We start from the raw sequence: 27298 nt of genomic DNA, 5'->3' as shown, positions 1-27298 counted from the left end.
GCTGCCCAGGGAAGTGGTTGAGTCACCATCCCTGGAAGTATTTAAAAGACGTGTAGATGAGGCACTTAGGGACATGGTGTAGTGGGCATGGTGGTGTTGGGTTGACGGTTGGTCTTTTAGAGGTCTTAGAGGTCTTTTCCAACCTTAATGATTCTATGATTCTATGATTCTATGATCTATCTATCTATCTCATGGTCATGGATTTGATTCACCGTATATGTAAAGCAGGGATAAAAAGAGTCTAACCACCTGACTGAGTGTCAAACCTGCTGACTTTGCTGTGCTGACTTTGTCTTATTGTAAATGTTTACAAAAATGGAAAGGTCTTGGTGAAGTGGCTCAGGATGTCTTTCTGCCTCAGTAGTGTGCTTTGAAACACTTCACCTACTGTAGTCCCACTTTTGCACAGAATTGTGTAAACTTTCCACGATGGGAATGTTTTTGCTGAGTGTGCTATTCACAAAAAGGGCATGGGAGGAGACAGCCCCACGTCGCACGGAATGGAAATCTTAGCTTATTGTAGCATGTTTCGAAACATGCCCCGTGGAAGCAACGCAAATACTTAAGTTACTTAATACTGAATTGGGTAACATGGGGCGCAGGTCCTTACCTCCCGACAGACATTACAGGATTTCACAAGCAACTTCCCTAGATCACTTCCTGGCTGCCCCTGCTCTGCGCAGGCAACATCTGGTACCTCCTCATACTCACAGGGCAGGATGCCACTGTCATTGTGGAGGTCTTGGGCTACCTCACCTCACCTTAAGGCAGCTTAGATGTCCCAGTGTCTCCAACACATCCACACAGAGCTGACACAAGACTCTCCTTATGGGAGAGCCATAAGGTCTGGAGTGTTAAGTGAAAATCAGGTTTGCTACCTTAGGCCCTCAAAGACAACACCAAAAAGATCTTTTTAGGTAACTAACTGAATCTTACCCATAGTGACCAGTTGTCTTTATCACAATTGGATGAACTTCTGTGCATTAATTCAAGTGTTTCACCAGGATATTCTTTTTAATCCTTTTGCTTTTATTACTTTCTAATGTGAAGAATATCAGCATCCAGTTATGTCTTTTGATAAAGATGAAGGAATACCATGCAAGGCTGGTGTTAAAATCCCTCTCGAGGCAATTCGCTGTCCTTGTATAAAGCTTCTAGTAGTGGTGAGCAAGTCAATGACCAATGCAGGACTAATACAGATTTTCAGTATCTAACTGCCAGTTCAGTGCATTTACTTTATTGATTACTGTGGTGCTTAAGGGACTTCTGCAGATGCGTTTGGTGCTACATAGACAAAAAGTAGCATTTTACAACTCTCAGTGTCTGCTATGAAAGGGTTGATATTTGTCCATCGCCATGAAATAGTGTTGCCGTTTGTTTCATTACACAGCAGGATTTCTGTAGTGCTGCAGTCATGCTAATAACTTCTTTGCATAGCTGGAGGCTTTTGCATATGCATGGATATGCATATAACTACTGTATGCTTTGTATGTAAACTAAATAAACATTCATTGCTAGGCAAAAAAAATTTACTCCTGGTGTCATCCCAGAGAAAATAGGGAGAGAAATGTGAGAGAAACATTTTCAAAAGACATACTGGGAAGGATTCTGATTCTTTGCCAATGTTTATTGTTGTACTGCACATACTGCCATGGAACTGTACATTTATACCTTGTACATCAGCTGAGGACCCAGGTAGTTGAACTATAAAGGAAAAGTCCTAAGGCTTAAAAATATCCTGCTTAATATTGAAGAAATTCAACCAATTGAAGGGCTAAGCTATCTATTTCAAGCCTGTCTAATCTAACCTATCTGTCTATCCAGGACCTTAAATGACTTTCTATCACAACAGAGCCTGTGCACCTCCCATCAGGTGCCCACCAAGAGGCAGCTCTCTCTCAGCGCTTCCTTTCAGTCCCCACCTGCCCCTCTTCCTTTTCTGTCAGACGAGACATGGCTTGGTTTATAGGGCATAGCTGTTCTGAGCTGCAGTATTATTTGTGGGCAGGTGAGGTCAAACAAACAGGGTCTTGCACCTAGCCCTGAGGTTCGTGGTCATGCTGATGGCCAGAGTCAGCCCAGCTTTGGCAGCTCACGGCAGAGAGAGCATGTGTCTCCTCCATTGCTGGGGTTTTAGTCGCAGAGCAGGAAAGTACGGTAGCAAGTGGGGGGAGGATGCTTTTACTAGATGTCTTTTAGCTGTGAGTTTGTGCCGTCTGTCCCAACACCCCTGAGAGAGCTGGGGAGGAGGAGAGCAGTTGACTTAGAAGATGAAACAAAGAACCCTAAAATCACCTGGATTTTAGCCTCTTTGGCCCTTATGACGTTACAGATGTCAGCGTATCTGGGGAGTGGCATGAAGCAGATTCAGAAAGATGGTAAGAAAAAACATTCTAAGAAATTGTAAGGTAACTAGTCTTCTCTTTTTCATATGCTTCAGACAGCACCATATCCTGGCACCATACAAATAAAACACCATTAAAGCATTTTGCAGCTACTCTGCATTCCGTTTTACACTGTTTTACACATTTGACCAGGTGCAAATGACAACGGAAGATGCAAATAATCTGTAAAACATCCCCGCGTTGTCTTGCCCACTTCACAGGATGTAATATGTGCTGGGTAGAGCCTATTTTTTTCTCTCTCTCTTTCAAATTCTTATGGACATAGCAAACTTGAGAACTGCCAGATGATTCTTGGCTTTACTTCAAGCTGAAGCAAAGACTACTTTGTGCCATTTTTTCTGGCTTGACTGAAGAAAGTCTTGTGTCATTATTCTACATGACAGTTGATCTATGTTTATGCTAAAGGTTTGAGACATTTTTGTTTCCTTATTCTGCTTCCAAATGTGCTTGATGCTTGAAACTCAGCTTACTTCTGGTATGTAAGACAATTCAGGGTCAATGCTTGTGCATTTTGTTTAGGCAAAAATATGTCCAAGCTTCTAATTAAATCAATATTCACTTATTTAGGTGATAAACTATTATTTATTTTCAAGGTTATGAGAAAATAGTGGCAAATCCAATGGGAGTAAATATTTTAATGTGCAACTTTGTTCCCTAGTACTATTTCATACCAATATTTTTCCTTTTTATAATCTTTAAATGAAACCCTGCCTCCACAGAAATCAATGCACACTTTTTGCCATAGATTGAGGCCAGGATTTCCCCTTCTTATAGATGCTATAAGCAAGTTTTTTGGTGCTGCTTTTTTCTTAAGACAGTGGCTTATGACTTTCCAATGGGGAAAAAAAATTAGAAAATAGGTACAGCAAATTTAAACACCAAAAATAATTCAAGACATAATTAGATCTTCTGTAGGACAAGATCTGCAGTGAAGAGATTGCTCAGTGTTAATGAATATTAACTAGGATTTATCCTTGAGTGGGGAAGCTGAGGGTTTTAATTTTATTTGAAAGGTAAAGACTGGTAGAGTTCTGAAAACAGCAAATTTTATATTCTTTTCTTTCCCCCTGAATTTTTTGAGTACATAATAAATGAGCCACTGTTAATGTCACAGATGCTAATTTTCACAGCCATGACTGAAGTGATGTTCGTTTCCATTTGCATTTCATTCTAACAATGATGAGAGGTGATGAGTTGATGATAAGCTGTTTTCACCGTACTGCCTGCTGTGCAAATTTATGCTTATAGGCAAAGATGACACATAGTTCTGTCATTAAAGGTCTTTACTGCATTGCCTCTTGAAGAAAGACTGTTTGTCAAAATCCATTTGAACTCTGTTAAATAAGCAGAAATGGATGACAACATCTGGGAAGTAGTTTTAAGAACCTGGTTTATAGTGGAAATACCTGTGGGCCTTTATCAGGGATGGTTCAGAGAAAGAAAAAAATGATACTTGTAATAATCACGTATGTGTAGATGGGGAAAAAAGGGATTGCAGGTGACACCTCAGAAGGTGTTTCCTGTCTCCCTCAGGCTTCATAAAAAACTAGAGCAAGGTTAGAGTTAACCTTGCATTCTTTTTCTTGTGTGAGTGGAAGGGTCTACAATCATATTACTGGTCCTCTTATCTTTGGTATTTTTTCTTAATTTATATTATCATCTTGCTTCTTGATCATCAGCCACTTTTTATTTTTTTTCAGACAGCAGTTTCAGGAAGTTGTTTGTGTCTTAACTATATGTTAGCATATCTCTTCTAGTAAGGTCTTGAAATTTGAGGAATTCTGTTTTCTCACCAGAAAGTAAGAGTCCGGGGTCTTTGTGGGGAAAGAACAGCTGTCTCTCTCTCAGGAGGCTGATTAGGATGTCCAGACTCCACATTTTGATGCTCAGATCAACACACAGGTTCACACACAACTCTAGACTAGCTCGTGTGCGAAAGGAAAAAATGACATCTGTGGCCTGGTCCAGTCCTGGCCTCTTTTGTGTGTTCCCTTGATTACAGCACCTTTTAAATTTTGTCCAACTTTGTGCAAAATTCAGGTCATTTCTTATTTCTTCCCTGTCTTGGTTTTCCTTCACTAGCCAGGCTTAACTCCTTAATAGCAGAATATTTTAAAATAAGTGAGAGCAAATTTCCTGGAGAGAATATTTTCACATTAATATTAATTTTGCTTAGAGTAACAAACCCAGTTTGATTCTTTGTTTGTTTTCCTAAGCAAGCAAGAGCATTTCAAGATACCTGAACACCCTCTCCGGCCATTTTTAGAAACTGGACTATCAACCACATAATTTATAACTCCTTTCTGATAAATACAGTAGCACAACTACCAAGGTGACATAAATCAGCATTACTTGCCTTCTAATTCTTTAATTAGCTTTATAGAGCAGTTGACTTCAATATTGTGTTTCTAGGAAACCCCAAAAACCCCGAATTAAACATTGGCCAGGATACCTGTCATTGCTGGAAAAAAGCAGTAACTGTGTACAGGCAGGACAGGCAGAGGATGTGGCCTACAGATTTCTGCAGGTTTCAACACCCTTCTAGTAATCTGTGTCATAGCATAAACCAGACTGAAGTCATTATAAGCCATCGCTGGCCAGCTGGTATAAGCAATTTGTGGGTGGCTACAAACACTTTAGCCAGAAGACTCAACCCCTCGATGTGTGAGCAGAAGCCCCCGGCAATACCCACTGCAGAGAAGGAAGATAAAAAGTCTTCTGGGCCTCTGTAATCACAAGCAAGAAGCTTTCTCTGGGAAAAAGATCTAGTGATCCACCTAATGTTTTGCACCATTATGTCTTCTGGATGGAGTTTTAGTCCCTTTCCTACTCTTTTATGTCTTCATCTCTTTTATAATCTTTACAAGAACAACCAAGTAACCTCACACTCCTGTCCTTGATTTCCATGGGATGTTGAATGGTTATTTTCTTGAGAACTGTAGGAATTCGTGAGTTCCTCTACTTGGTCATGCTGACCTCATTCAAAAGGTGTCATAGGTTTGCTGCTCTTGCAGGTATGTTGAAAGGCAAGTGAGATATGGGGCTACTGGAATACTTGAGTACTTGGTTTTAGGTTTTTCTGCAGGGTTTCTCATGGCTTCTTCAGGGAGAGGAGAAGCAGTATAGGAGTGCTGTTCAACCAGAAAGCATGGAAAAGCTATGGTGCAGTTTCATGTCTTCCCTTTACCCTTATGTTTGAGATAGAGATGGAGCTTTGTCACTGACAGCCTGCAGCCACGAGATAAAGAAATCGGCTTCACTTAGCAACAGCACAGCCAAAAGCAGATGTGTGAAGATGAGATGACAAAGTGGCTGAGACAGCTGAATGAGCTCACGCAGCTTGACTCTCTGCTGCCTTCACCTGTGCAAAGCGGATGCTGAGCTTTACTACTCATGAATTGCTTTCGCTCACCACAACTGCGTTGTTTTTCTCCTATACTTCTTCTGCCTCCTTTTTAAGGTCAGATGTTAAGTCCAAAAACCGCTTCATAGAACTGGAAAGGGGACATGGTTCACTGATGGATGAGCAGCTCAGAGCCTGTGTAGAGGGTGCATGAAATGACTGATGATGGTAGAGCAGGTAGTCAGCTCTAGTAACAAGTACATGGCAAGGCTCTTCTGATATTGTCTATTGGGGTGTTTCCATGATTTTCTTTCTGTCTCTATAATGGAGTTTATATTAGCTTGATTAATGTCTCTCGGTAATTGTGTCTACGTGGATAAAATATTTGAAAACTGTGTGTTTGGGATTTTGGTTAGTGTCTGATGGAATGGGAAGCAGACATGTTCTTACCTGTTCATGAAAGCTTGAAACCTTGCAGCTGGCACAATTCCCTTTGCAATGAAAGGCCAGATTTGAGTAGCATTTGGAGTATGGCCTCGAATTTGGGCTTCACATAACACCTCAAAGCCCTCACTGCTGTCTGTGCCTCGGTAGCACCATCTCATTGGTAAGCATCTCTCAACTACGTGTGGTTTTCATGGAGGTCACAGGGGAGGGGAGAAAAGCTTAGTCTCAATTTTGTTGTGCGTCAGAATGAAAACACACTTCAAACGTCTGGTACATTTGTTTTTCATGAGATGAAACTGTAGTTTTCCGCTGAGCTGTGATCGCAATAACCCCATGCCACAGAGATAACTGAACGGAGAGAGGAGAATTGACGTGCCCCTACTAGACTAGTACCGTTTGCTGTACCCGGTACTCACAGTGAGCTGTTGATTGTACTCATTCCTTTCTGGTGTAAGAGTGACCTGAACAGAATCAGGATGCTATCTTGCCTTCAGATTACTACATTTTTTTCCTGGGATTGCAGTTATAGAACATATGCTACAAAGAAAGCCTAGAATTTAACACATCATAACTTCTGCACTGAGAAGTATTCTTATGCAGTGCTAAAGCACTGGGAAACCCTGAGCTTTTCCCTGAAGGTTCCGTTCTGGTCCAAAACCAAAAGCTTATTGAATTTATTTTATGAGTTCAAATTTCCAAGGAGCATGTTTTAGATTCCCAGGCTTATGTTGTGCAAGCATGTCCAGTTTTTGAAGCCTGCGAGGCTGCAATGAAGTGCCACGTGTGCTTTCTACAACTGGACAATAAGGATAACTTTGGCCCATTGATGGCAATAAGCCAACACTGAAACTCAGCCTTCTGACAAGAGAGGATACATGAAGGGGAAAAAAATGGTGCCACTGGTCATCATTTTAAAGGAGTCAAATGTTAACCCACTGTAATGAGTATAGTCTTTTTTTTAGTTTTTTTGTTTTCTAAGATAAAAATAATGTAAATAAATGGACACATAGGTTTGATGAAACACTAAAATTCACAGTGACTGATGATCTATACTGCACTGAATTTTGCTTCTCTACTGTAGTGCATCTCCATTAAGGCAATTTCAGCTAATCTCACTATGGATTCATTAATCAAGTGTAGTCAGGATGTCTGAAGGGAGATAATGAGGGGGAAAAAATTGGCCTGTTGTTTGGATCTTATTCTTCAACTAATTAGTTTGTTTATCATGCTCCATAATATTTGTATCCCGATAAATAAGTTCCAGTCGCAATTAGTTATTATAACAGATGACTAACACATCTTTACCTACTTAGAAGTTCAAAATTATTCCATAAATAGATCAATTAACTTTGTGTTCTCTTTATATCACATGCCTATACAGACTTCCAGCCTGCAGTATCAGTTAACAGTGAAATGGAAACAAGGTGGACCAGTAAGATTTTAAGATTTTCTTTTTAGCCAAAGGTGCAAGCATCCATGGAGATAAAGTCCTTAATCCTACATCTTTTTCTCTAAGCTCTAACATCCTAAATGCAGACTGCAGTATCAGCAGTCTCTTAGTGCCTTCCAAAATTTCTCCTCTAAAGAGCCTAAGAAAAGATTTGTTCATTTTTTACTCATTTTTTACTCATTTAGGACTACATATTGTATATCTGCCCCACATAAAGCTGTCACGATATTACTTTAAAAAAACCCACAAAACATTGAGGTTCCAAGAGCTCAGTGATGTTGGAGGCTGCTGAAGATGGGAATGTTTATAAGCTCTGTGATATTAACTGCAGCACTCAACCTCAGGTGACATAAAGCATGCAAAAAAGAACTTTCTGTCAGTTTTATTATTTCTAAAAAGGTTCCCCTTGAAAGAGAAGAGTGACCTTGCTCTGCAGAGCTGACATATGCCACTGAATTAATGGCTGAGCTTTGCTGTAGGGAAGCTTGCAGAAACATTACAACTCCAATGGCTGAGTTTGCTGTGAACATTAATCAGGGGAACCAACATGATGTATCAAACGCTCATTTAAAAGTAATAAAAACTAACTCTTTTTCTCCCCCCTCCCCCAAGTTCCTTAGAATTAGCTTATTGTTGGTCATTACCTGTTGTCAAGGATAAGACTGCAGGACAGCAGTAAAACTGGTATAAGGGTTTTCTAAAGTTTGCTTACTCTTCAGAAAAAACAAATGAGCTTTTGGGACGCTTTTAACCGTGACTTAGAGGTTATTTTTTAATCTTATTTCCCTCTGGAAGGTCATTTGAAGGAACACCTTCCGCTGAAAACGTGCCTCTCCCTGGCAAGGAATGCAGAAGCTGCCTTTCATTCTTGGTCACTCCCTGGGAGCAGGACCAGCTCCCATGTCATGCACGAACGAAGCATAAGATAGGCAAGGAGACTCTCGCTGCCATCAAAATAACCCCTGTGAAGGACCTTGTATGGCTGTGGTACAAGGGTTGAGTCGCAGAGGCTCTGACCAAAACACTGTCACACCAGGCAGGAGTATTTTCTGCCTATGCCCTGCCGCTCCGCTCCGGGGCTGGCAGGCAAGCACGCTGCAGTCGGCAGCTGTGGCTGCTTCTCAGGCTTGCCGAAAGGAACAGCAAAGCCCTCGGACATGCCGGGTCTCCCCGCGCTATTCTGCATGCGGTCTACGTATAGCACGACGAGGCGGTAGGCTCCTTATCGCCGCTTCTGCTCTGGCGTGGGAGCATTGACGGTAGCTGCATGCGGGAGATTCCCACCTCCGCTGGGGGAGCACGCCGGCTGCCCCGCTCCGTGTGTGCTGGACAGGCATGGGGCTCCCTTTAAAACCGAGCCCTTGGGGGCTACGTGCTTCTTGGCTCGTCTTTGGGCATATATATTTTCATCTTCACTTAAAGGCCATTCTGCAAACACGCACGTGAGTAATTTCTCTCGCACGAGAAATCCAGCTGAAGCCTGCAAAGTCAGGACCTAGGTAACACGCAGCATTAATAAAATCATGCTGTATAAATAAGCAGGGAAAGGATTTTAATTGATTCACAGGTGTTTCACTTTTAAAATATAAGAATTCGTCTGTGAATTCATGTGGTTCGGAGAGGAGAAAGTTTCAGGAGAGGAAAGGTGTTGGTATTTAAGGGATTAAAGATCAAAGCCTGCAGTGCTTACGTAGTGTTTAACCAGTCTTTACTCAGACAGCGCTCCCCTCTACTGCAGTCACGGTTCTGTGGAGGGTAGATTTCCAGGCTTGTCCCTCGGTGTTTCTGCCCACGTGTAAATGAAGGGTAAAAAAGGATAGCAGGGAGGTAGAAGTGCACATCATGCCAAGTCCTTAACTGTCATTTTCATAGCTCCTCTGAGTTTGTCACACATCCTTAACTTTCTTTTAAAGTCATTTTCTTTTCATGGTTTTGTGTGCCACTGAAAGTCACTTTTAATTAAATGTCATATAAATAATAAAGTCTTAATTACATAATTATTGCAAATACCTGTGTGCACACTCCCAGAATTGGACAGACTGCCAGAAGAGCACTTGGAGTGACTTTTCTCACCGGGAACTGAGAGTGCTCTGCAGCAACTGGGCAGAACCACATGCTCAAAATTCAGGGTCAATGTGCATTTAGAGGAAGAGGAGTCAGATCCCTCCCCCCTTGCACATTTTGCAACACTCAGTTGCAAAAAACTTCCTTAGTGTTAAGATCGATGTTTCTTAAATTGCTTCCTTATTTAGTTCCTCACAAACATGTTTAATCAACACAGCACGCTTTTTGCCAGATGAAATTGCCTTTTTGCTCAGACTTCCTACGTGGCTTGCCTCTTCCTGAGGAAGACGTACAGACCTCGCAAACCATCTCGCCCCTGTTTAACTTCGCCTGCCCTGCGCGAGGTGCCCTTTGAAAGCACTCGAGAACCGAGTTTCTAGTGGAAACTCTGACGTGCGGGCTGGGTTATCGGGCACTATGTGCTTCGTGTCAGCGTTGGTTCAGGCTTGAGAGACCGAGGCTGGTACCAGATAGCGGTACTGATAAAACAGCCGCGCAGTGTTTACTTTGGAGAGCGAAGTTTGTTGACCTGGAGGAGTGTTAAGTACGAATAACTCATTATTTTATACAGCTTTTCTTTTCCAGTCATTTTCAGTCACTAAAATTAGGGTGTTTGCTCTGAGGCTTCATGGTGGCAGTTTCGTTCAAAGACCACTTTGCTCCCTTCTCTCCCCACCTCCATGCAGTTACTGAATACCAGACCACGATAACAACCAGTCTTTTATAGAGTCATTTTTAAGCCAGTTAAAAATGCCATTTCAGTAGATTGCCCTATTTGAGTTAGCAAGAACAAGCTGTATCTTTTTTATTGCTTTTGACTGGCGAACTACAAGGTTTAGGCCATGTTTCGTGTGGGCTATAAAGTTATATTAATAGCTTGGTTAGTGGTCAGAAGTTCTGTATGTGCAACTAATGTGTAAATAGGAAAAAATCCCTGAGGCAGGGAGGTCATGATGTCTTCTCTTTTTTTGCTTCTCTATTATTCTTTGGAGAGTCACTGAATCTTGTATGCAAATTCTCATTCTTTATACAGAAGTGAGGGGCTTTTGTTGTTGTTGGTTTTTTCCCACAGAACACCCCAAAAGCTAAAAATTGCTATCTTGCCTTCTGGGAAAGCAGGAGACAATTTCTTTGATTATCTACGCAAGAAGATAAGCTACCAGAGTAGCAATATTCATCCCTACTTTGGTAACTCTCAATTTCATTCTCAGAGTAGTCTCCTCCTTCAGAAGGGACTAGGAGCATCAGAGAATAGAAGAAATGAATCAAATCCTGAGCTCCACTTATCTCTATCGATCAAAGCAGCAAGCACAGACTATCCTCTTGGGAGCTGCTGTGGCTTCTTCCGAGGAGAGAGGCAGAATACAAGTGTCTGTGGCAGGCGAGGAAATTGGGCATCGTGCTGAGCTCCCTTTTTGTTACTCCCAGTGACCGCATTTGCCCCTCTGCAGCTTACACGGGCCGGGTAGTCTAAGGATGAATGGAAGCTAAAAATGAAAACGGATGGAGGAATTTGAAGAGATTTACTTGTGCGAGAGGGTCAGTACAAAGCCATTGCATCATGCTGGCCTTAAAAGCTATTTTGAATAGCACTTGAAGCAAAACATAATGGTCCAGAATTTCTCACAGCAGAGAACCAGATCTCTGAGCAGTGTCAATTGTCCAAAGGGAAATTGAGATGAGTATCACCCATAATGATTATTTAGCAGGATAACTGCTGCCAGTTTTGGCTCAAAGGTTGTCTTTAGACACGGAGAAGCTCTGACTAGTTTATCATAAGAACTAACTGACTTCACCTATGATATGCTCTACAAGGGAAGGATGATTTACAACAGAAAGACACGGATTGCAGAACCTCTTTTTGTTATTGTTTTTCTATTTGTATACCATACCATTTTCTGGGGAAAAGGATAGGCTATTTACAGACAAACCAGATCACCAACTGCAGACTGTCCAAATTAAAATAAACAGCAATTACATAGCACTTATCCCTTCAAAATGATTACTTAAAGTTCCTGGATTTCAGGGAATTGAAGAGAGAGGAAAAGATGGAAGAAGTATTTAAAATACTGAAAAATATCTTTGCTGTTTTCTGTTATGCTAATTTGGTATACCGAAGGGGAAGGGATGAAAGTTAATGCATTGATTTGTAGAAATTATTTACTGGTCTTTGTGTGGGAAAATAAAAGTGTTTCTCCCCTGCCCATGCCTCCATTAAATTTTACTGCGCAAATTCATATTTGCTTAACGTATCTATTGGTAGCTCTTGCATGAATCCAGCCAGAAAAATCACTTAACTATAGGATGCTGAATCCTGGTATCAAAAGTCAATAGCATATTTTCTTCTAGTAGCTTTGCATTTACTTTAAAAGCTTCCCTTCACCTGGAAATAAGGGCTCTCCGTATCTTCGCAAAGTAGGTGTTGCCTGACACTAATGCAGTGACTGACACTACTGAAAGTAATAGTCCTGTTCCCTTTGCAGCCCAGAGCTCCTAAATCTGCTTTTTGTTATCAGTATAATGGGGTTGAATACATTTTTAAAAGGTGGTAGCTATTGATTACTTAATGGAAAAAGTTAGTTTAGAGAATTGCTGAAGCAGCCCTATTTAGTGCTCTCCAGTGCAACAAGACCATTATCTAGAATAGTGGAACTCATCCTGTAACCCTTATTAATCTTTAATAGGGATGAAGCAACATTGAAGTACACTACAAAATAGCCCAAGGCTTCTGCACATGTAGGATATAAGGTTGTTTCAAGGGTCGAAAAAGAATAACTGATTTCCCTGTGCTCAAGCTGTTTATAGGTAAGACCAACAATAAACAATGTTTTCCCCCTTGTTCCTTTTAAAGTATTTGCAGCACATCTGCACTTTAGTATACAGTTATTCCTGCTAGACATCTTGAAGTGATTGAATGCAACAGAAAGGTCAGTGTATGTTTAGAGATCGCTGTGTGAGACTATTTCATACTTTCCCAATATTGCTGTGAATCCCAGCCTCCCTCTTTCCCTCCCTCCCGCTCCATGCTGCAGGGCACATTTGGCTGGGTTCACAAGCCAGTGAAAGGTGTTAATCCTGTCTAATAGAACCATAATCCTTGGGGCTGTGTTTTTATATCATACTATTGAGCTAACCCCTTGTCACAGGATATTGTTCATCTACTTAATAGCAAAGTTCTTGATGGGAATTTTAGATAAAATTAAAAAGTGTACAATCCAAATTGTCCTTTCCAATTTCACAGGGTAAAAACAAAAAAATAAACCACAATGTTTAACAAACAGAGATTTTCTGAGAGATTAGATTCAATTAAGAGGAGAGCTGTGTGATTTTTTTCTTTCTTTTTTTTTCCCCTCAGTGAACATTAAATGCCATTTTACCTGTCCAAAAATATTCACAAATCTGGGTCAGCTTCTTCAAATAACCTTTGGCTGGAAATATTTTTCAGGTTAGATGTGCCCAGAAATGTAGTAGAAAAAAGGATGTTACTTCTTTTTCTCTTAAGCTGTAGTGGTCAGAACATGGATCCAAAATGTGGGTACACTTTCCTCTTCCATCTGGCTCTGCTCAGGCCTCTCCCACTGCTGTGTCCACATTTTTTGTTTTGTTTTGTTTTTTTTTGGAGGGGGGGAGCTGGTTAAAAAATAAGTGTGGGAAAACGGGGAAATGAAACAGCAAGGAGCTTTTATTTTCAGTTGTATTCCAGGGGATGCTGATTTTCTTCTTCCCAAATGAAGACTTTAAGACAAAGTATTTGCGCATGGTTTCCCCTATCTTTTCTTCATCATATTTTTTTTCCCTCTGCAAACTATTTTTAGTGTAAAAGTGACTGTGTGTAAGAGATAAAGGAGCTAATACGGATGGTAACCCTGTGATTTATGAGCAGGGACAGAATAAGATTGGGTCCTTCCTGGACGGAAACACCCAGGGGAGGTGTGTGTGTGCTCCGCGTGGCTGGTATCGTTGTGATGAACTCTTTCCTTAAGATCACAGCTGCGAAGCCCGAATGCCACCTCCCCCCCCGTGCGGCATCAGGAGCCTGATGCTGTCACGGATGAGTCCCGGAGAGGACCAGCTGCTGCCAGGAGAGGAGAGCGTACGGAGACAGAGCAGCACACAGCAGCTCGGTAGCTGTGGGCAGAACAGGTACAGGGCTGTACCAGCGCTCAGAAGCTTGCCAGCAGCTGAAATCGTTACTTGGGTCTCGGCTCAAACAGGTCTTTGGTTTTCCAGCTTTCCAGAGGACGGGACTCCCGCAGCGCTACTAACCCTGCCGCCCGAGTAGGGAATTGGAGGACGGGCGCAGCAAGGGCGGTGTTCCCTGCTGCGCTCGGTGTTTGGGCAGTTCTGCTCCTCTTACCATCACCGAGAGATTTCTCCTTAGCTTCTCTGGAAGCAGGTTCATGCCGGCGTTGTCTGCAACGTGAAGGCAGGCAATGGGACCGGCTATTAAACCAGTCCTTTTCTCCTCTTTTGTTGCCCAAAGGATGGTCTACCTCAATTGCCTCTGAGGCTATCTCGTGAAAACTCTTACCTGGTAGAGAAGATCGGAAAGCTGTAATGGTAGAGCAGAGCCAGAAGCTCGCAGGCCCTTTTGAGGCTTGTGGTGTTCCGGGATGGAGAGCAAAAGGAGGTAGCTGGAGATGCCAGGGGAAGGGGGCACGATGGGTGCTCTAGAAACCTGCGGGGAGATGAAAAGATGGCTCATGTGGCTTGGGGGGAAGAAAGCAATGGAGCAAGAAACTGGTTTGGCTGAAATTATGTGGGCATGGTAAATGAATTAATAAATACAGGAAAAGCTGTAACCAGGTAGTCTGAAATCACTTATGTGTTTTTTCCCTCCAGAGGGGATTTTGAATACTCAGAAATATACTGACATGATATTGCATAGTTGTCCTAGTTTTGGCTGGGATAGAGTAATGGTAATAATTAGATATAATAGTAAACACTGCTTCAAGAAATCTGATACTGCATTAAAAGGCTTTCATTTAGTATGGAAGAGTGAAGAACTTTTAAAAAAGGAGTAATTCTGGATTTAGCTTTGAGTTTTGGTGAAGATATAAAACCAAGCTCTTAAATACACTGTAGAGTTGATAAATGTCCGAATTCTGGCTGTTATTAGGGTCACGCTTACAGGGACTTCTGGCTTGTCATCAATGCCAATTTTGTGCAACTTGCCACCATGGGCAGCAGTGTCAGATAATTTTGCCTGGGTATGTCTGGCAGCTATTTCTGTGTGATCTCTCTTGCAAAGACTTGCTGTGCCACTTCCCTCCTTACCATGTCAATAATCCACACACAGAAAGGGTGAAAATTAGAAGGAAGTAAAAGCAATCCGTTCACGGTCTCTTAATGCACAGCTCAGGTGATGCGGCATTTCTTATGTGCTGTGGCACAGGGAAAAATTGTACCTGTGTACATTTAAAAATCAGATTTTCCAATTGGGGGACTGGGAAGAAAAACACGGGGCCCACCTGATTATTCTATTACTTACTCCCTCCACAACATATGCATTTTGGAAAAAATGTATTCATAATCCTCAGCGATCTTTGCTGATTCTTGTTGGTAAAGAACTGTAAACAGTCTCCTCAGCTGCAAAAGTAAACTGTATAAATTGCCACGGTTGACACCACCATAACCGACTCTATAGCTCGTATAATATTTACGGAAACACCTTTTTTCTAAGCTTACAGACAGCAATCTTACCTAGAAGTATGGCATAGATATCTCTGTATAATTAATGTGAAACTGATGTAGAAGAACTCAGTCATATCCATGATCTAGTCAGTATTTGAAGCAGTATTGGTTCTCTTATTCATTTTTCTGCTTCTGGCTGTACAGTCACAATTTTTTTCCCTATAGTCACCTCCTAGTTTGTTTCTAGCTGGATGTAGCAGTTCATGGTCCACTGATCTGGGAGGAATTTTTAACTCAAACAGGTGACTTGACAGTTGTATTTGTGTCTTAATAACAGAACAAAACACCATCAGTGAGTCAAGATTTTTCTTCTCTTTTTTTACAGCGTACAAGCAGCTTTGGAAGCTTTGACCGTTTCAGGCATCACTCGATATCAAAGACAGATGATTCAGCTGAGGTCTGTATAACACAGCGTTTTACTTTCTTCGCTTCACTTTCCCACAACAGTTATGCAAAAACATTGGGAGACTATTGTGCAAATTTTACACTGGCGAGAACTTTGCTTGTGTACCTGGGTCCGTCTGGGTGATTAAGCCCTTGCCAAAATGAACAAGAGAATCACACCTAAACTTCGGTACTTTGATGGGAAGATTAGAAACAATTTTTCAAAAAGACAAAAGTGCACTTCAGGTTGGTGCATGCTCAAAGTAACCAGCACGTGTATGCAACCCATAGATGTGTCATTTTTGTTTTCAAGAACCTCCATAAATCCCCTCAAATCTTGTTTGGATTAAGGACAATAAACAATGTGAAACAACTTTTTCTATCATAAAATATATTTTCCTTCTGTCATTCACACATACAGTGGTTGTGCTGCAAATCTGTTTAGGTACACAATTCCCCAGGAAAATGGCTGTGACTAACTTTTGTCATCCTAACTGCATTGGTGTCCTTAATATTTTTCTGTAATTCCTATTCCACTACTATGAATTTCATTTTCATGGTGAGTTGTTGCTTACTTTTTTATTTCGAATCAGATATCTGAGTTGGAGACTATAAGTGACATTGGAGATGCAGTACAAACTAAAGCAGCAAATAATGGAGGAAGTTTGGGTAAGAAGATGAGAGCCATTTCCCTTACCATGAAGAAAAAGATGGGTAAAAAGTACATCAAGGCACTCTCTGAGGAGATGGTAAATACAACTTAAGAATCTCGTGTTTGATGATAATACATGTGAAGTAAAAGTGTTATGTGCATTTTTCCTGTTCATGTTTCAATTGTCATTAGTTATGACAAGCCATAAAAACATGATAACACATACTGAATTAAAACAGCTTTTAGTATGTACCCTTTTTTTCACATGCATGTTAATGTACACACACATGCATATATACAATTAAAGCATCACACAGTAAAGGCCCAAGATAGACATAGGAGTTTTACAGCATTGAATTTTGCTTTGTCATCAAGGAGCATTTGTATAAGCATCACAAAAAAATCTCCTGAAGTGGACACTAGGGAGTCTCAGATGAACCCCATCGGCAGTCTGATACCCAACCTGTACAAAATGCTTCATTAGAAGAATTTGTCCTTCAATACAATAATTATTTCCAAAATCCATTTTGTAGAGGTCAGCCAGCATCCTAGAGCATGACAACTCATATGCCTTACCTGCTTTTACCTTATCTAATCTTAGCAAACCTAAGAAACATAAAAACATATAATGTTTCACTCACTGCAAACCGTTTTCTCAGTATGTTGTGTCAGTGAGTCCCAAATTTTAAAAAACGTAAGGAAAAAGGACTTCTCATACTTAATCATCCTCAAAAATCTAGCTAGTCTGCATCCTATCCCACACATGTGTCAATATCAAATAAGTAGGGAAAATAAGCAAGAAACTTCACAAGTAGAAAATAGTGTTTCACAGGATACCTTTAGATGGTTTTTGGACATCAAAGACAAGGATTCCTATGTCATTAGTTTAGTTTGCATTTTTTGCTAAAATTCAAGAGGTTGCAATCCATGATTTTTGTATTGTAAGAAAGAAAAATCAGAATTTCAACACATGTGCACACTTCTGCACGTTTACAGCAATGATTCACATGACAGAAACTCAATGAATTATCTGGTTGGACACACAGGTACCACAATCTTCGTTCCTGCAGGAGATTATGACAATCAATACTGGCCCACTGATTAATCTATGGGTTATGCTGCTGCCTGGTGTAACAAGCACTGTGCTTGTTGAAAACCAATATAATATTTCATTTCCATGCTATGCATTATACATACCCGTATAGGTCTCTACTTCATACATGCATTGTCATCTTTGCTTGACTTCATCAGTCAACTGATGAATAATTAATATTTCCCCAAATATAACGTAACATCCTAAGTACTGCAGGATGTTTCAGTTGCATCGGAATATCACGTACCTTGACAACGTGATGAAATCTACCGAAGAAATTCCTTCCTTTGAAAGCTCGTCGTTATTTCATTTAGTTGTTACATTGTCCCTAACTTACCTGTGATTGAAATATGGATCTTATTGTTTTGAATAGGCTGTGATTCCTGAGGTGTGATTCAATGTTATAAACTCAAGGGGCTAATTTCATACACCATTAGATTTTGTGAGAGAAACACGCATCTTAATTCTGAAATGCACTGGATTTTGAGGCCAATGTGTAGGTCGGGCAATGTGGTGAGCACGGTGCTAGAACACACCGATGCCGTACGTGTGTGCAAGCTGTCTCCAGAACGCCCTGGCTTGGGTGCCAGCCTGCCGCCAAGCACCCATGATTTTCAGAAGTTCAACGCAAACACAGCTGCATCAGCTCTTCACCATGTGCTTTCAGAATTAAACTTTATATTTCCTCCTCTGAGACAATCAGAAAAAACACCTTATCTGGCTACCCGTGAATTTCCCGTTACAAGCCTTTGTCGCTGCTGTGGTATATTGCAGTCTTCTGAGGTGGAGAATCAGTTTAGCTGCTTGACCGGGAGTGGAATGAAGCGAGTGGGGCAGAGAGGAGACAGAGGATTTCTCCAAGATTGTAAGGTGCTAGGGGTGGTGCTGGGCATCCCTAGTACCAGGCGTCAACTTCTAAAACGCTTTCTCTCATACAGTGGTTCTTAATAAAGTGTAATGATGAGTTAATCTCCAATGATGATTTAAAAAAAAAAAAATGTTTGTCTAAAGTACATCTCTTGGTGGTTAACATCTGATTTTTGTGTTAAAGAATGAAGAAGGAAAAGATGACAGTGATCCTGGTGGTGGAATACACACTGAGAAGGTCTCCCTAAAAGCCAGTGACTCTATGGAAAGTCTCTATAGTCTGAACAGTGGCCAGAGCTCATCTAGTAAGTACAAGATATCCATACTTCTTATTCAGTCACTGGATCAATATTGTTATTGTTTAAGTCTGAGGTATCAGAGCTGGTGATCAAAAACATGATAGTAGAGAGCTCTTCAGTCTGGCAGACAAAAGTGTAATTTGATTAAACGGGTGGCAGCTAGGGTAGATTACCTCTCTCCAGAAATAAGCCGAGTGTTTTTAAGAGTGGAAATATTAACTGAAGTAAAAAAATAACGTGGATTATAGGGGATGTTGCTGGCATATATGCTATAAATGTTTTTTGGGGTTACCGCTGCTACGGTCCTGGCACCCATAGGGTTGCAATCGCTGGATGCAGACACAAACATCCTCTCTGAGGGTAGTGGCTGTGAGTTCATCCTTCGCCCTGCAGATGTGAGGCAGACAAAGTGAAAGGTCTCTCTGAGATGATGGGTGATGTGGCTTGACCTGGCGGCTTCAGATCACGATGAAGAGAAACACAGTCTGCTTCTCCACAAACCCACCGAAAACCCTCTCCCAACAGGGTAGTCTCAGTCAGAGGGCAGATGAATCTCTGCTTTTTATCCACTTCTCTATCCGCTGCTGTGCTGTGGGCATTTGCTGGGCAGCAGGCCACAGTTGTCCATGATGATGTTGCTGTGCCACCACCGCAGGCACCACGTGAGCCCTAAGTGGGGACTCGAGCTGCAGTCCAGACCATTTGCACTTAGTAGTTAATCTGGCCCGGAGACGGAGCTGCGCACTTAAGCAATCACCTCAAACAAAACCATTTTTATGATCATTTTCTATGATGTGATTTGTGAAAATTGTATATGGGAGTTTACTTCCAACACACTGCTGCTCTTATCTAAAAACATATTTGGATGGGATATTGCAGAGCTTGCTCAAATTTGCTTGAATTACTCTGCCGATATTTTATTGCTCAACTTGGATAAAATGACAGGCAGAAATGTTGATAAGATTAAAATTGCCCTCTGCAATGCAGGTTCCTTTGATGTTTAGCTAGCTCTGTAATGAAATAAAATAACTTCTACAGTACTTGTTTTCATTTCTCTGAATAAACAGGAGAAGTTCAGCAGAATTAATTCCCTAAATTGCACTTTTAAGAGTACATTTTATTAATCTGCCGAAGTAATATTTCAATAAGTCTGTAAGTAAAATGTGTAGTCTATTAGTATCACCATCAGAAAAAGATTATTGTAGGGAAGATGTTAATGAAAGATCTCCTACCTATTTGCTTCAGTCTGTTGTAGTATGCTTTTTATTGAATGTATTTTTCCTGGAATGTGTCAAAAGCACACAGAGTACACTCCTTCTCTAGTTCTGTGCTTTTGCACACTTTCCTCTCGGCTGCTGTGCAGAATTGCATGTCTGGGCATTTGGTGCAGGAGATCTCTCAACTTGACTCTCTTTAAGGTGGGGTGACCAGCTGCTCAGATGGAACGAGCAACAGGGACAGCCTCCGGTTTGATGACGAAGTCCCTTACAGTGGGCCCTTCTGCGGTCGAGCCAAAGTTCACACCGACTTCACACCAAGTCCTTATGACACTGACTCTCTGAAAATCAAGGTAAGACAACCACCAGGATTTCTTCTTTTCTGCCGGGGGGGCATTTCTTACATGTCAAGAATATGTTTACTAATGCATTTTTAACGGTTAAGCATGTGTAACCCTCCAAAAGCAAGACCAATCTGGTTTTGCAATCATAGAATCATAGAATCATACAGGTTGGAAAAGACCTCTAAGATCATCGAGTCCAACCGTCAACCCAACACCACCATGCCCACTACACCATGTCCCTAAGGGCCTCATCTACACGTCTTTTAAATACCTCCAGGGATGGTGACTCCACCACTTCCCTGGGCAGCCTGTTCCAAGGCCTGACCACTCTTTCAGTAAAGAAATTTCTCCTAATGTCCAATCTAAACCTCCCTTGGTGCAACTTCAATGCTTGGTGCAACTGCAATGCTTCAATAAGGACTTAGTTCAGACAATGATGCAAAGCCAACTGCTGCTAAAGGCTTTTTAAGGCATAGACTCCAGGTAGGTACCTCATCGTGGTATCTACCTGGATACCACAGCTTTCCTCAGAGTAAAATACAGGTTGCTTCCCACATACTAGGTCTGGAGTAAGAAAAACTTGAGTCCCAGGGGATGTGAAGTTGCCTCTCCAGCTTTTTCAGTCACAACTAGGATATATCAAAAGCTCAGTGGCACCCATTGTCTTTAATGAAAACAGTTCGCCTTTCCATTAAGCTTTTCTTTAAGCATACCTTTGAACCATGAATTTTCTCTAGCCCTGACAACAGGGCAGGGGTGTCCAGGCTGCGTGAGTGAGAAAAAGGGGCTCCAGACCTGAGTCCAGTTGAACATTACTAAAAAAGCCCAGCCCTTTTCTTCTCCTTGCATGCACAGATACATTCAATATCATCATCCTTCAGACTACTCATGTCTGTAATCTGGACTTCTTTCTTTCCCCTCTTTGTAAACACCTTCATATCCAGATTATATTCACACTTCAGCATCTTTTCTTCTTCTTCACAGCCTCTTCTTTTTGTCAAAATCCTCATCTGTATCTGTCGTGGTTTAACCCCAGCCAGCAAAAATAAACGCCACGCAGCCGCTCGATCACCCCCCCCCCCGGTGGGATTGGGAAGAGAATTGGGAGGGCACAAGTAGGAAAGCTCCCGGGTTGAGATAAAAACAGTTTAATAATTGAAATAAAACTAAGTAGAACAGTAATAATAACAATGAGAACAACAACAATAACAGAATACACAAAGCAGGCAATGCACAACACAACCACTCACCGACCGCCGACCGCGTGTCACGAACGGGGGGCGAGCCCCCCCCACACACCTGGTTTTTATACTGAGCATGATGTCACATGGTATAGAATACCCCATCGGCCAGCTGGGTCCACCACCCCGGCTGTGCTCCCCCCTCCCGGTGCAAGCATCACCCAGCAACAGCCAAAGCATCAATGGGCCATCAACGCTCCTTTCACACCGAACCCAAAACACAGCACACCCCCCAAGCTACTGGGAAGAAAGTTAACCCTGTCCCAGCTGGAACCAGGACAGTATCTCACTGCAACCTCCCTCTCCTCCTCTCTGGCCTACATTACAGCCATTGCTCTGCCAGTACTTGCAGTCTTCACCACTTGCCCTCCACTTCCACCCACACCTAGGGCATTTCTTTCCAAACAGTTAATTGGTCACGAAACGGCAAATGTCTGCTGGCTCACCTAGGTTCCTTTTTAGTCACTGGGGTGGTGTATTTTAGAATTATAAACTAATACTTAGGGTTGAAATCCCCTAAATTTATCTCACAAAATTTCAGTACCCTGAATCTGAATTCAAAACGTGCCTGCAGCTTGGCTTAGAGCCACTACCTAATCCTGATCTGCATCCACGTCTGAAGTTCCTGAGCCTCCATGAGTGTGTAGAATAATATGTGTGCTTATAGACCTTTAAACAAATGTTTGTTTAGTTTCCATTTCAAACGTGCTCATAGCTCTGAGCTCCATATTCCAACAAAACCAGGTCACTGGAACACAGTCAATTTCATACTTGGGTTTGTACCAAAACTAGGGTGACTGCTTTACTTGCAGTCTCTTGACCAGACCAGAAAAGATTTGAAAGTCTTGGAGCTGTTAACAGGTATTTTACCAAACTGAGTTTGATTTTTAACTTTGTAACAGAATGCCAAATGAAGTGTGTACGTGGGGATTTGTTGGATAACTCTTTAAAGACTTTCAACGTTATTGTAAGTTCTGTGGTACCTGCCCAGAAGAGAGGACTCAATTCTGAGGTCAGGGGAGCAAGTTGTGTAGGGGGTATGACTTACAAGGGAGCCTTTTTACTACAAGAATTACTCAGAGTGACTCTTTTGCTGAGCTGAGACCTTGGTTCCCACAGCGTGGCTGTGAACACCTTTACCAAAAAGCCCTCTTGAAGAAGCTGTGTGGTCACTCTTTTTTGCACTCAGTTTGTGAGTGTAGAGAGCTGAAGCCTTTACATCTGTCTGCTAAGGCACCTTCCACTATTTTCTCAATCAATTGTGTTAATAATAGTGGGAAAATTTGTCAGTCCTTTGGGAAGGACAGACAGGAAGATATTAAGGGAGTTAAATGTTCTTTATTGCCTTTGAGAAATGTAGCCAGTGTTTTTTACTGTAAAATGGGTAAGAATCCACCTTTCACATAGCTCAGCTATTAGTTTTTGAAGACCCTTGAGATGCTGGATAATAAGATTATTGTGAAAATGGTTTGGCACATATTTGGAAAATAACCTCACAGTGTTCCCTTGCTTTTTGCCAAAGCTATGCCCACTATCCATGGCAAAAGTTGATTGCTGATGCCACCCTATCCCTTTTCAAGGACCAAGTGGAGCACAAAAATGGTGACAGGGGATGCTTATGCTCACCTCTCCTTTGCAAAGGTTTGGAAATAAGGACTAACTCAATTTTCTGTAATTATTTTGCTGGGATTTTATAAAAGCAAAGGAGCTAAATCTAGGTAATCTTAAAAAGTTACTTTGCACTGACTGCTAAGATTCTGTGCTGTCTGTGCTGGTTTTGGTCCATAGAGGAAAAGCTACGTGTAACAAACCAGATGTGCAAGCAGTGGTGTGCTTTTTTTTATTGTTCTAGAAAGGAGACATTATAGATATCATCTGTAAAACCCCCATGGGCATATGGACAGGCATGCTGAACAACAAAGTAGGGAACTTCAAGTTCATTTACGTGGATATTATCTTGGAAGAGGAAGCTGCACCCAGAAAGATAAAGCCACACAGAGGAAGCAAAAAGACCAAGCCCAAAACATTGCAAGAGCTCCTGGACTGTGTCCACCTGCAGGTCAGCCAACGCGTTTCCCAGCTGCATTTCAAACGTTTCATTTCTGTGCGCTCGGGTTTGGATGTCATTTACAGGCAGAAGTAGAAAGGCAGGTTTCAGCAGTTTTGATGTCAGCAAAGCAAAGCAGCTTCGTGTCTGTCTTTCATCTGATGCGAGTGGCTTATAGAACTGCATTTTACCATGTCATTTGGTTAGGCTAAGAGACTCCACACAAAGAGGCACGGTGGTGATTTGTCAAGTCACCGTAACCTGACTGCACTTGTGTGCCTCAGTGTAGGAGGTGTGTGATGGTGGACACCTCAGGGACAGAACTGCAGTCTGATCCCAGTGCCAACATTTAGAACTCGGGTTTCTAATTTCTCGTGATCTTCAGGGCGCAATAGTCTTTTTGCACTATGCTCATGTTGCGCCTCTCTCCTTCTCTGCAACCCTAGCTCTTGACTGAGTGTCAAAGCGTAATTAGGTCATGATTTACAGGTAACATTTTTAATAACGGCTATTGCTTTGGTGCTGATGCAAACACTCCTTTCCCCGGAGTACGTGCAGATTTTCATACTGTGTCAACACACAGCTCAAGGGGGACCATGTGTGACACAGCATGGCTGAGGGCTCCCTCAGCTTCTCACCCTCGCTTATATCAAAGGGCTCCTTCTGTGCAAAGGCAGAGCACACCCTACCTCAGGGCCCTCCCGGACCCAGCATGGGATGCACTCATGGGGTGACCCACAAACGTCCAGATGCTCGGCAGATTAAATAATTTCTGGCAAAGCTCTGTCCTGCTCCAATTTGCTGCCAGACTCTGTTAGACAACTCAGGCACAGATGCTGGGATGGCCAGGAGGACCCCCAGGCATCTCTGCCTCTGTCGTCTCTTGCTCTCCAGCTCTGGTTTTACGCCAAAGGCGGGTCAATCAGACTGGAGAATGGAGCCCATTTCCAATCTGACAAAAAAGTAAAAGAGAAATTGTTCCTACTCTTCTGCTAAACATAGTGCTCGTTTACATGAGAGGATTTGCTTGTTTCTTTTTGTAGGAATATGCCTCAACCCTCTTGCTAAATGGCTATGAAAATCTAGAGGATTTAAAGGACCTACAGGAGAGCCATCTGATCGAATTAAATATTTCAAATCCAGAAGACAGGGCAAGATTGTTATCAGCAATTGAAAATCTACAGGACTATGACAGTAAGTGTTTAAGTTTTGTTAAGAGTCATGTGCAAGTTTTAACTGAAGAAACACATTTAAAGAAATAGTGATTCTCACACTGCTCTGTTAAATGATTTTTCTTTTAAATATGAAACATGGAGCCAGATGGTTTTCTTATTTGTTCAGATAGCAAACAGTACATCTCTTCTAGATACGTATGATTACTATACTAGTTACACATGAATGATTTAAAATTTCTTATTTATAGGTCCTACACTAGAGATTGGTAGCAACTATTGCTTAAGAACAACCCTATTTATGGTTGGGCACCCAACCCCCAGAGAGATTAAGTGACTCCCCCAAATTCACAAGGTCTGTGCAGAGCAGAAAATAAAACCTCCCAAACTTTGTGCTAGTATCTTAACTAAAAGAGAGCTTATTTCAAATAGCTACAGTAAAGAATTTTCTTTAAATTTTTTTAAACAACATTCTGCAGAAGAATACAGTTTTTCCTTCCCTCACTTCATCCCACACTTAAATTCTTATCCAAATGAGTTTCGTTTGTAGGAAGGTTTTGTAAAAAAAAAAAAAAAAATATATATACTAATAGCTGGTTTGTATTCCTTTCTCAAAATGAATTTGACTCAAGTTTCCGGTGAGTTTCCAAAAGCTGATCATACAGTGTGTCTCTTTGTATGTGTATTGATCACCATTATGTTTTCTTCACTTGTTCCTTTCATTGGGAGTGGAAAAGCTAGGATACAGAACAGAAAATACTGTTCTCATAATATTTTAATATGTCCAGCCTGACTCCGAATTTTCAATAATTTATGTCAAATTCCTAGAAACTACCGCTAAGCATCTACTTAATTAGATATTTAGCTAAAACAGGAGATGTTTTCCTCTTCATTAATATTCATGTATACTCACCTCTATACTGAGCAGCCATTTCATCAAATGTGCACTCGCAGTTGAGAAGCATCTGAAAGAAAGAAAAGGAGACCTGGAAAAGCAATGTCCTCCTGGGATATTTTAATATCAATTCTTGTCAGGTGTCCACTTTTTATCTCCTCAGTAGGTAGGTAGCTTTCCAGTTCTCACTCCAGCACACGTACATATGTACGCACATACCTGCATGCACATACATACCCTCTGTGCTTCAGAACATAAATCTCTCTGGATCTCTAAGCATGTCTTTGGCTACCTCAGCCATTCAGCTTTCCCTGCAGATGTTCTCTAATCTCCCTCTTCGTGTCGTTGCTGACCTTGTTTTTTACTGTACGCTTGGGCTTTTTCGGGACCCCATTTGTAGGTGCAGTCTGTTCTTAGCTTCCAGGGAAAGGTAAGGTTCTTGCAAACACATTGGAGAGGCATTCAAAGGGTTTTCTTTGCCCACCAGCTTCAGTAGTTCTTTCTGGTCTATACCTTTGTGAGATGACAGGCTAGAAAAGGACTCTTGAAGGGCTGTCTCTGTAGAAGTAGTGATCGAAAGAGTGAATCCAGGAAAAAAAGGGTTACATTTTTCAAGGATTGTATTGCAGGGATCTAGCTGCAATTGTCTCAAAATACATTTGTTTCCCTAGTTTGCCCTTAAACTGATATACGTATATTTGTGTACACTTCTTGGTAACTAGCCTTGCTGCACTTTCGGCACCTTTTATTATGTATGTGTTTCTATATCAATATTTAACACAAAAAAACCCGCTAGATTGTAATTTTGCAGTTTTGCATCATTGTGAAAAACAAAATCAAAACATAATGGTTTTTAACAGGCCTCGCAAGTGTCAAACTATTCTGGAGTAATGAGGATATGGTTTACTATTGATATTCATTGTGTAACAAAAAGCATAGCAACCTTTTTAGATGATGACACCAAGTTTTTCTTTTTCTGAGCGTGTCTTAACACTTAATATTTTACATACACCTGTGCAAGGACCAAACCTAAGACTGAAAATTAATAAATTTACCTTAATTATCTAAATAGGGTTCTTCCTAATTGGCAGCATGAGATTAAGTCACTTCTCCAGGCAAAACAGTGTCCCTGATGTTATCTGTATGGTAGTCTAATAGTTTAAATTCTTGTAATGGTTCTGGAAATAATAACAGTAAATCTTATAAAGTGGACCATGTTTCAAAATCAGTGATGACACTGTAGTCTCAGATCAAGAGATGAAATGAATATTTGGTTACACCCACTTTAGGTAGGTATAGCCAATATGTCCAGGATTCAAATTCAATAAAAAAATATTCCCAGAATTTATGAATACTCTCAGGGACCAGAACCAAGACATCTTTATATACCATGCCCAATATAAGCATTCATTTAAGGCTAGCTGAGTTTCATAAAACTCATGTATATTTTAAAGTAAGCCACACATAAATACTTTCCTGGTTTGGGATACTGTCTTGAATCAGGACTGAATCAAATCCTTGCCTTGTCTGGTTGCCAAAGGTTCATAGCATTTGTCACATGACTGGTAGGGACAGAACAGAATTTAACAACCTGCTCTAAAAAGGAAGATACTAAAGACTAAAATTGATAGAAGCTACCTGTTAAGTCGTTATAATCAAAGACGGGGAGTCAAGATCATCTTGG

General features: G+C 41.3%; 1 protein-coding gene across 1 annotated transcript in view; it reads left to right on the top strand.

Moving 5' to 3' along the window:
- The window catches only part of SAMSN1 (SAM domain, SH3 domain and nuclear localization signals 1), a 37999-nt gene that overhangs the window by 3709 nt on the left and 6992 nt on the right, over positions 1-27298 (top strand). The window contains exons 2-7 of the mRNA XM_075170402.1: positions 15729-15800; positions 16381-16536; positions 18584-18704; positions 20117-20268; positions 23353-23559; positions 24591-24741. Of these exons, the coding sequence (XP_075026503.1) occupies positions 15729-15800; positions 16381-16536; positions 18584-18704; positions 20117-20268; positions 23353-23559; positions 24591-24741 (859 nt within the window). The remainder of the gene's footprint in view (positions 1-15728; positions 15801-16380; positions 16537-18583; positions 18705-20116; positions 20269-23352; positions 23560-24590; positions 24742-27298) is intronic.

Source organism: Calonectris borealis, chromosome 1 (genome assembly GCF_964195595.1).
Source record: "Calonectris borealis chromosome 1, bCalBor7.hap1.2, whole genome shotgun sequence".
NCBI classification, from domain to species: domain Eukaryota; kingdom Metazoa; phylum Chordata; class Aves; order Procellariiformes; family Procellariidae; genus Calonectris; species Calonectris borealis.
The sequence above is the reverse complement of the archived record's forward strand: the minus strand, read 5'-3'. Positions and strand labels throughout refer to the sequence as shown.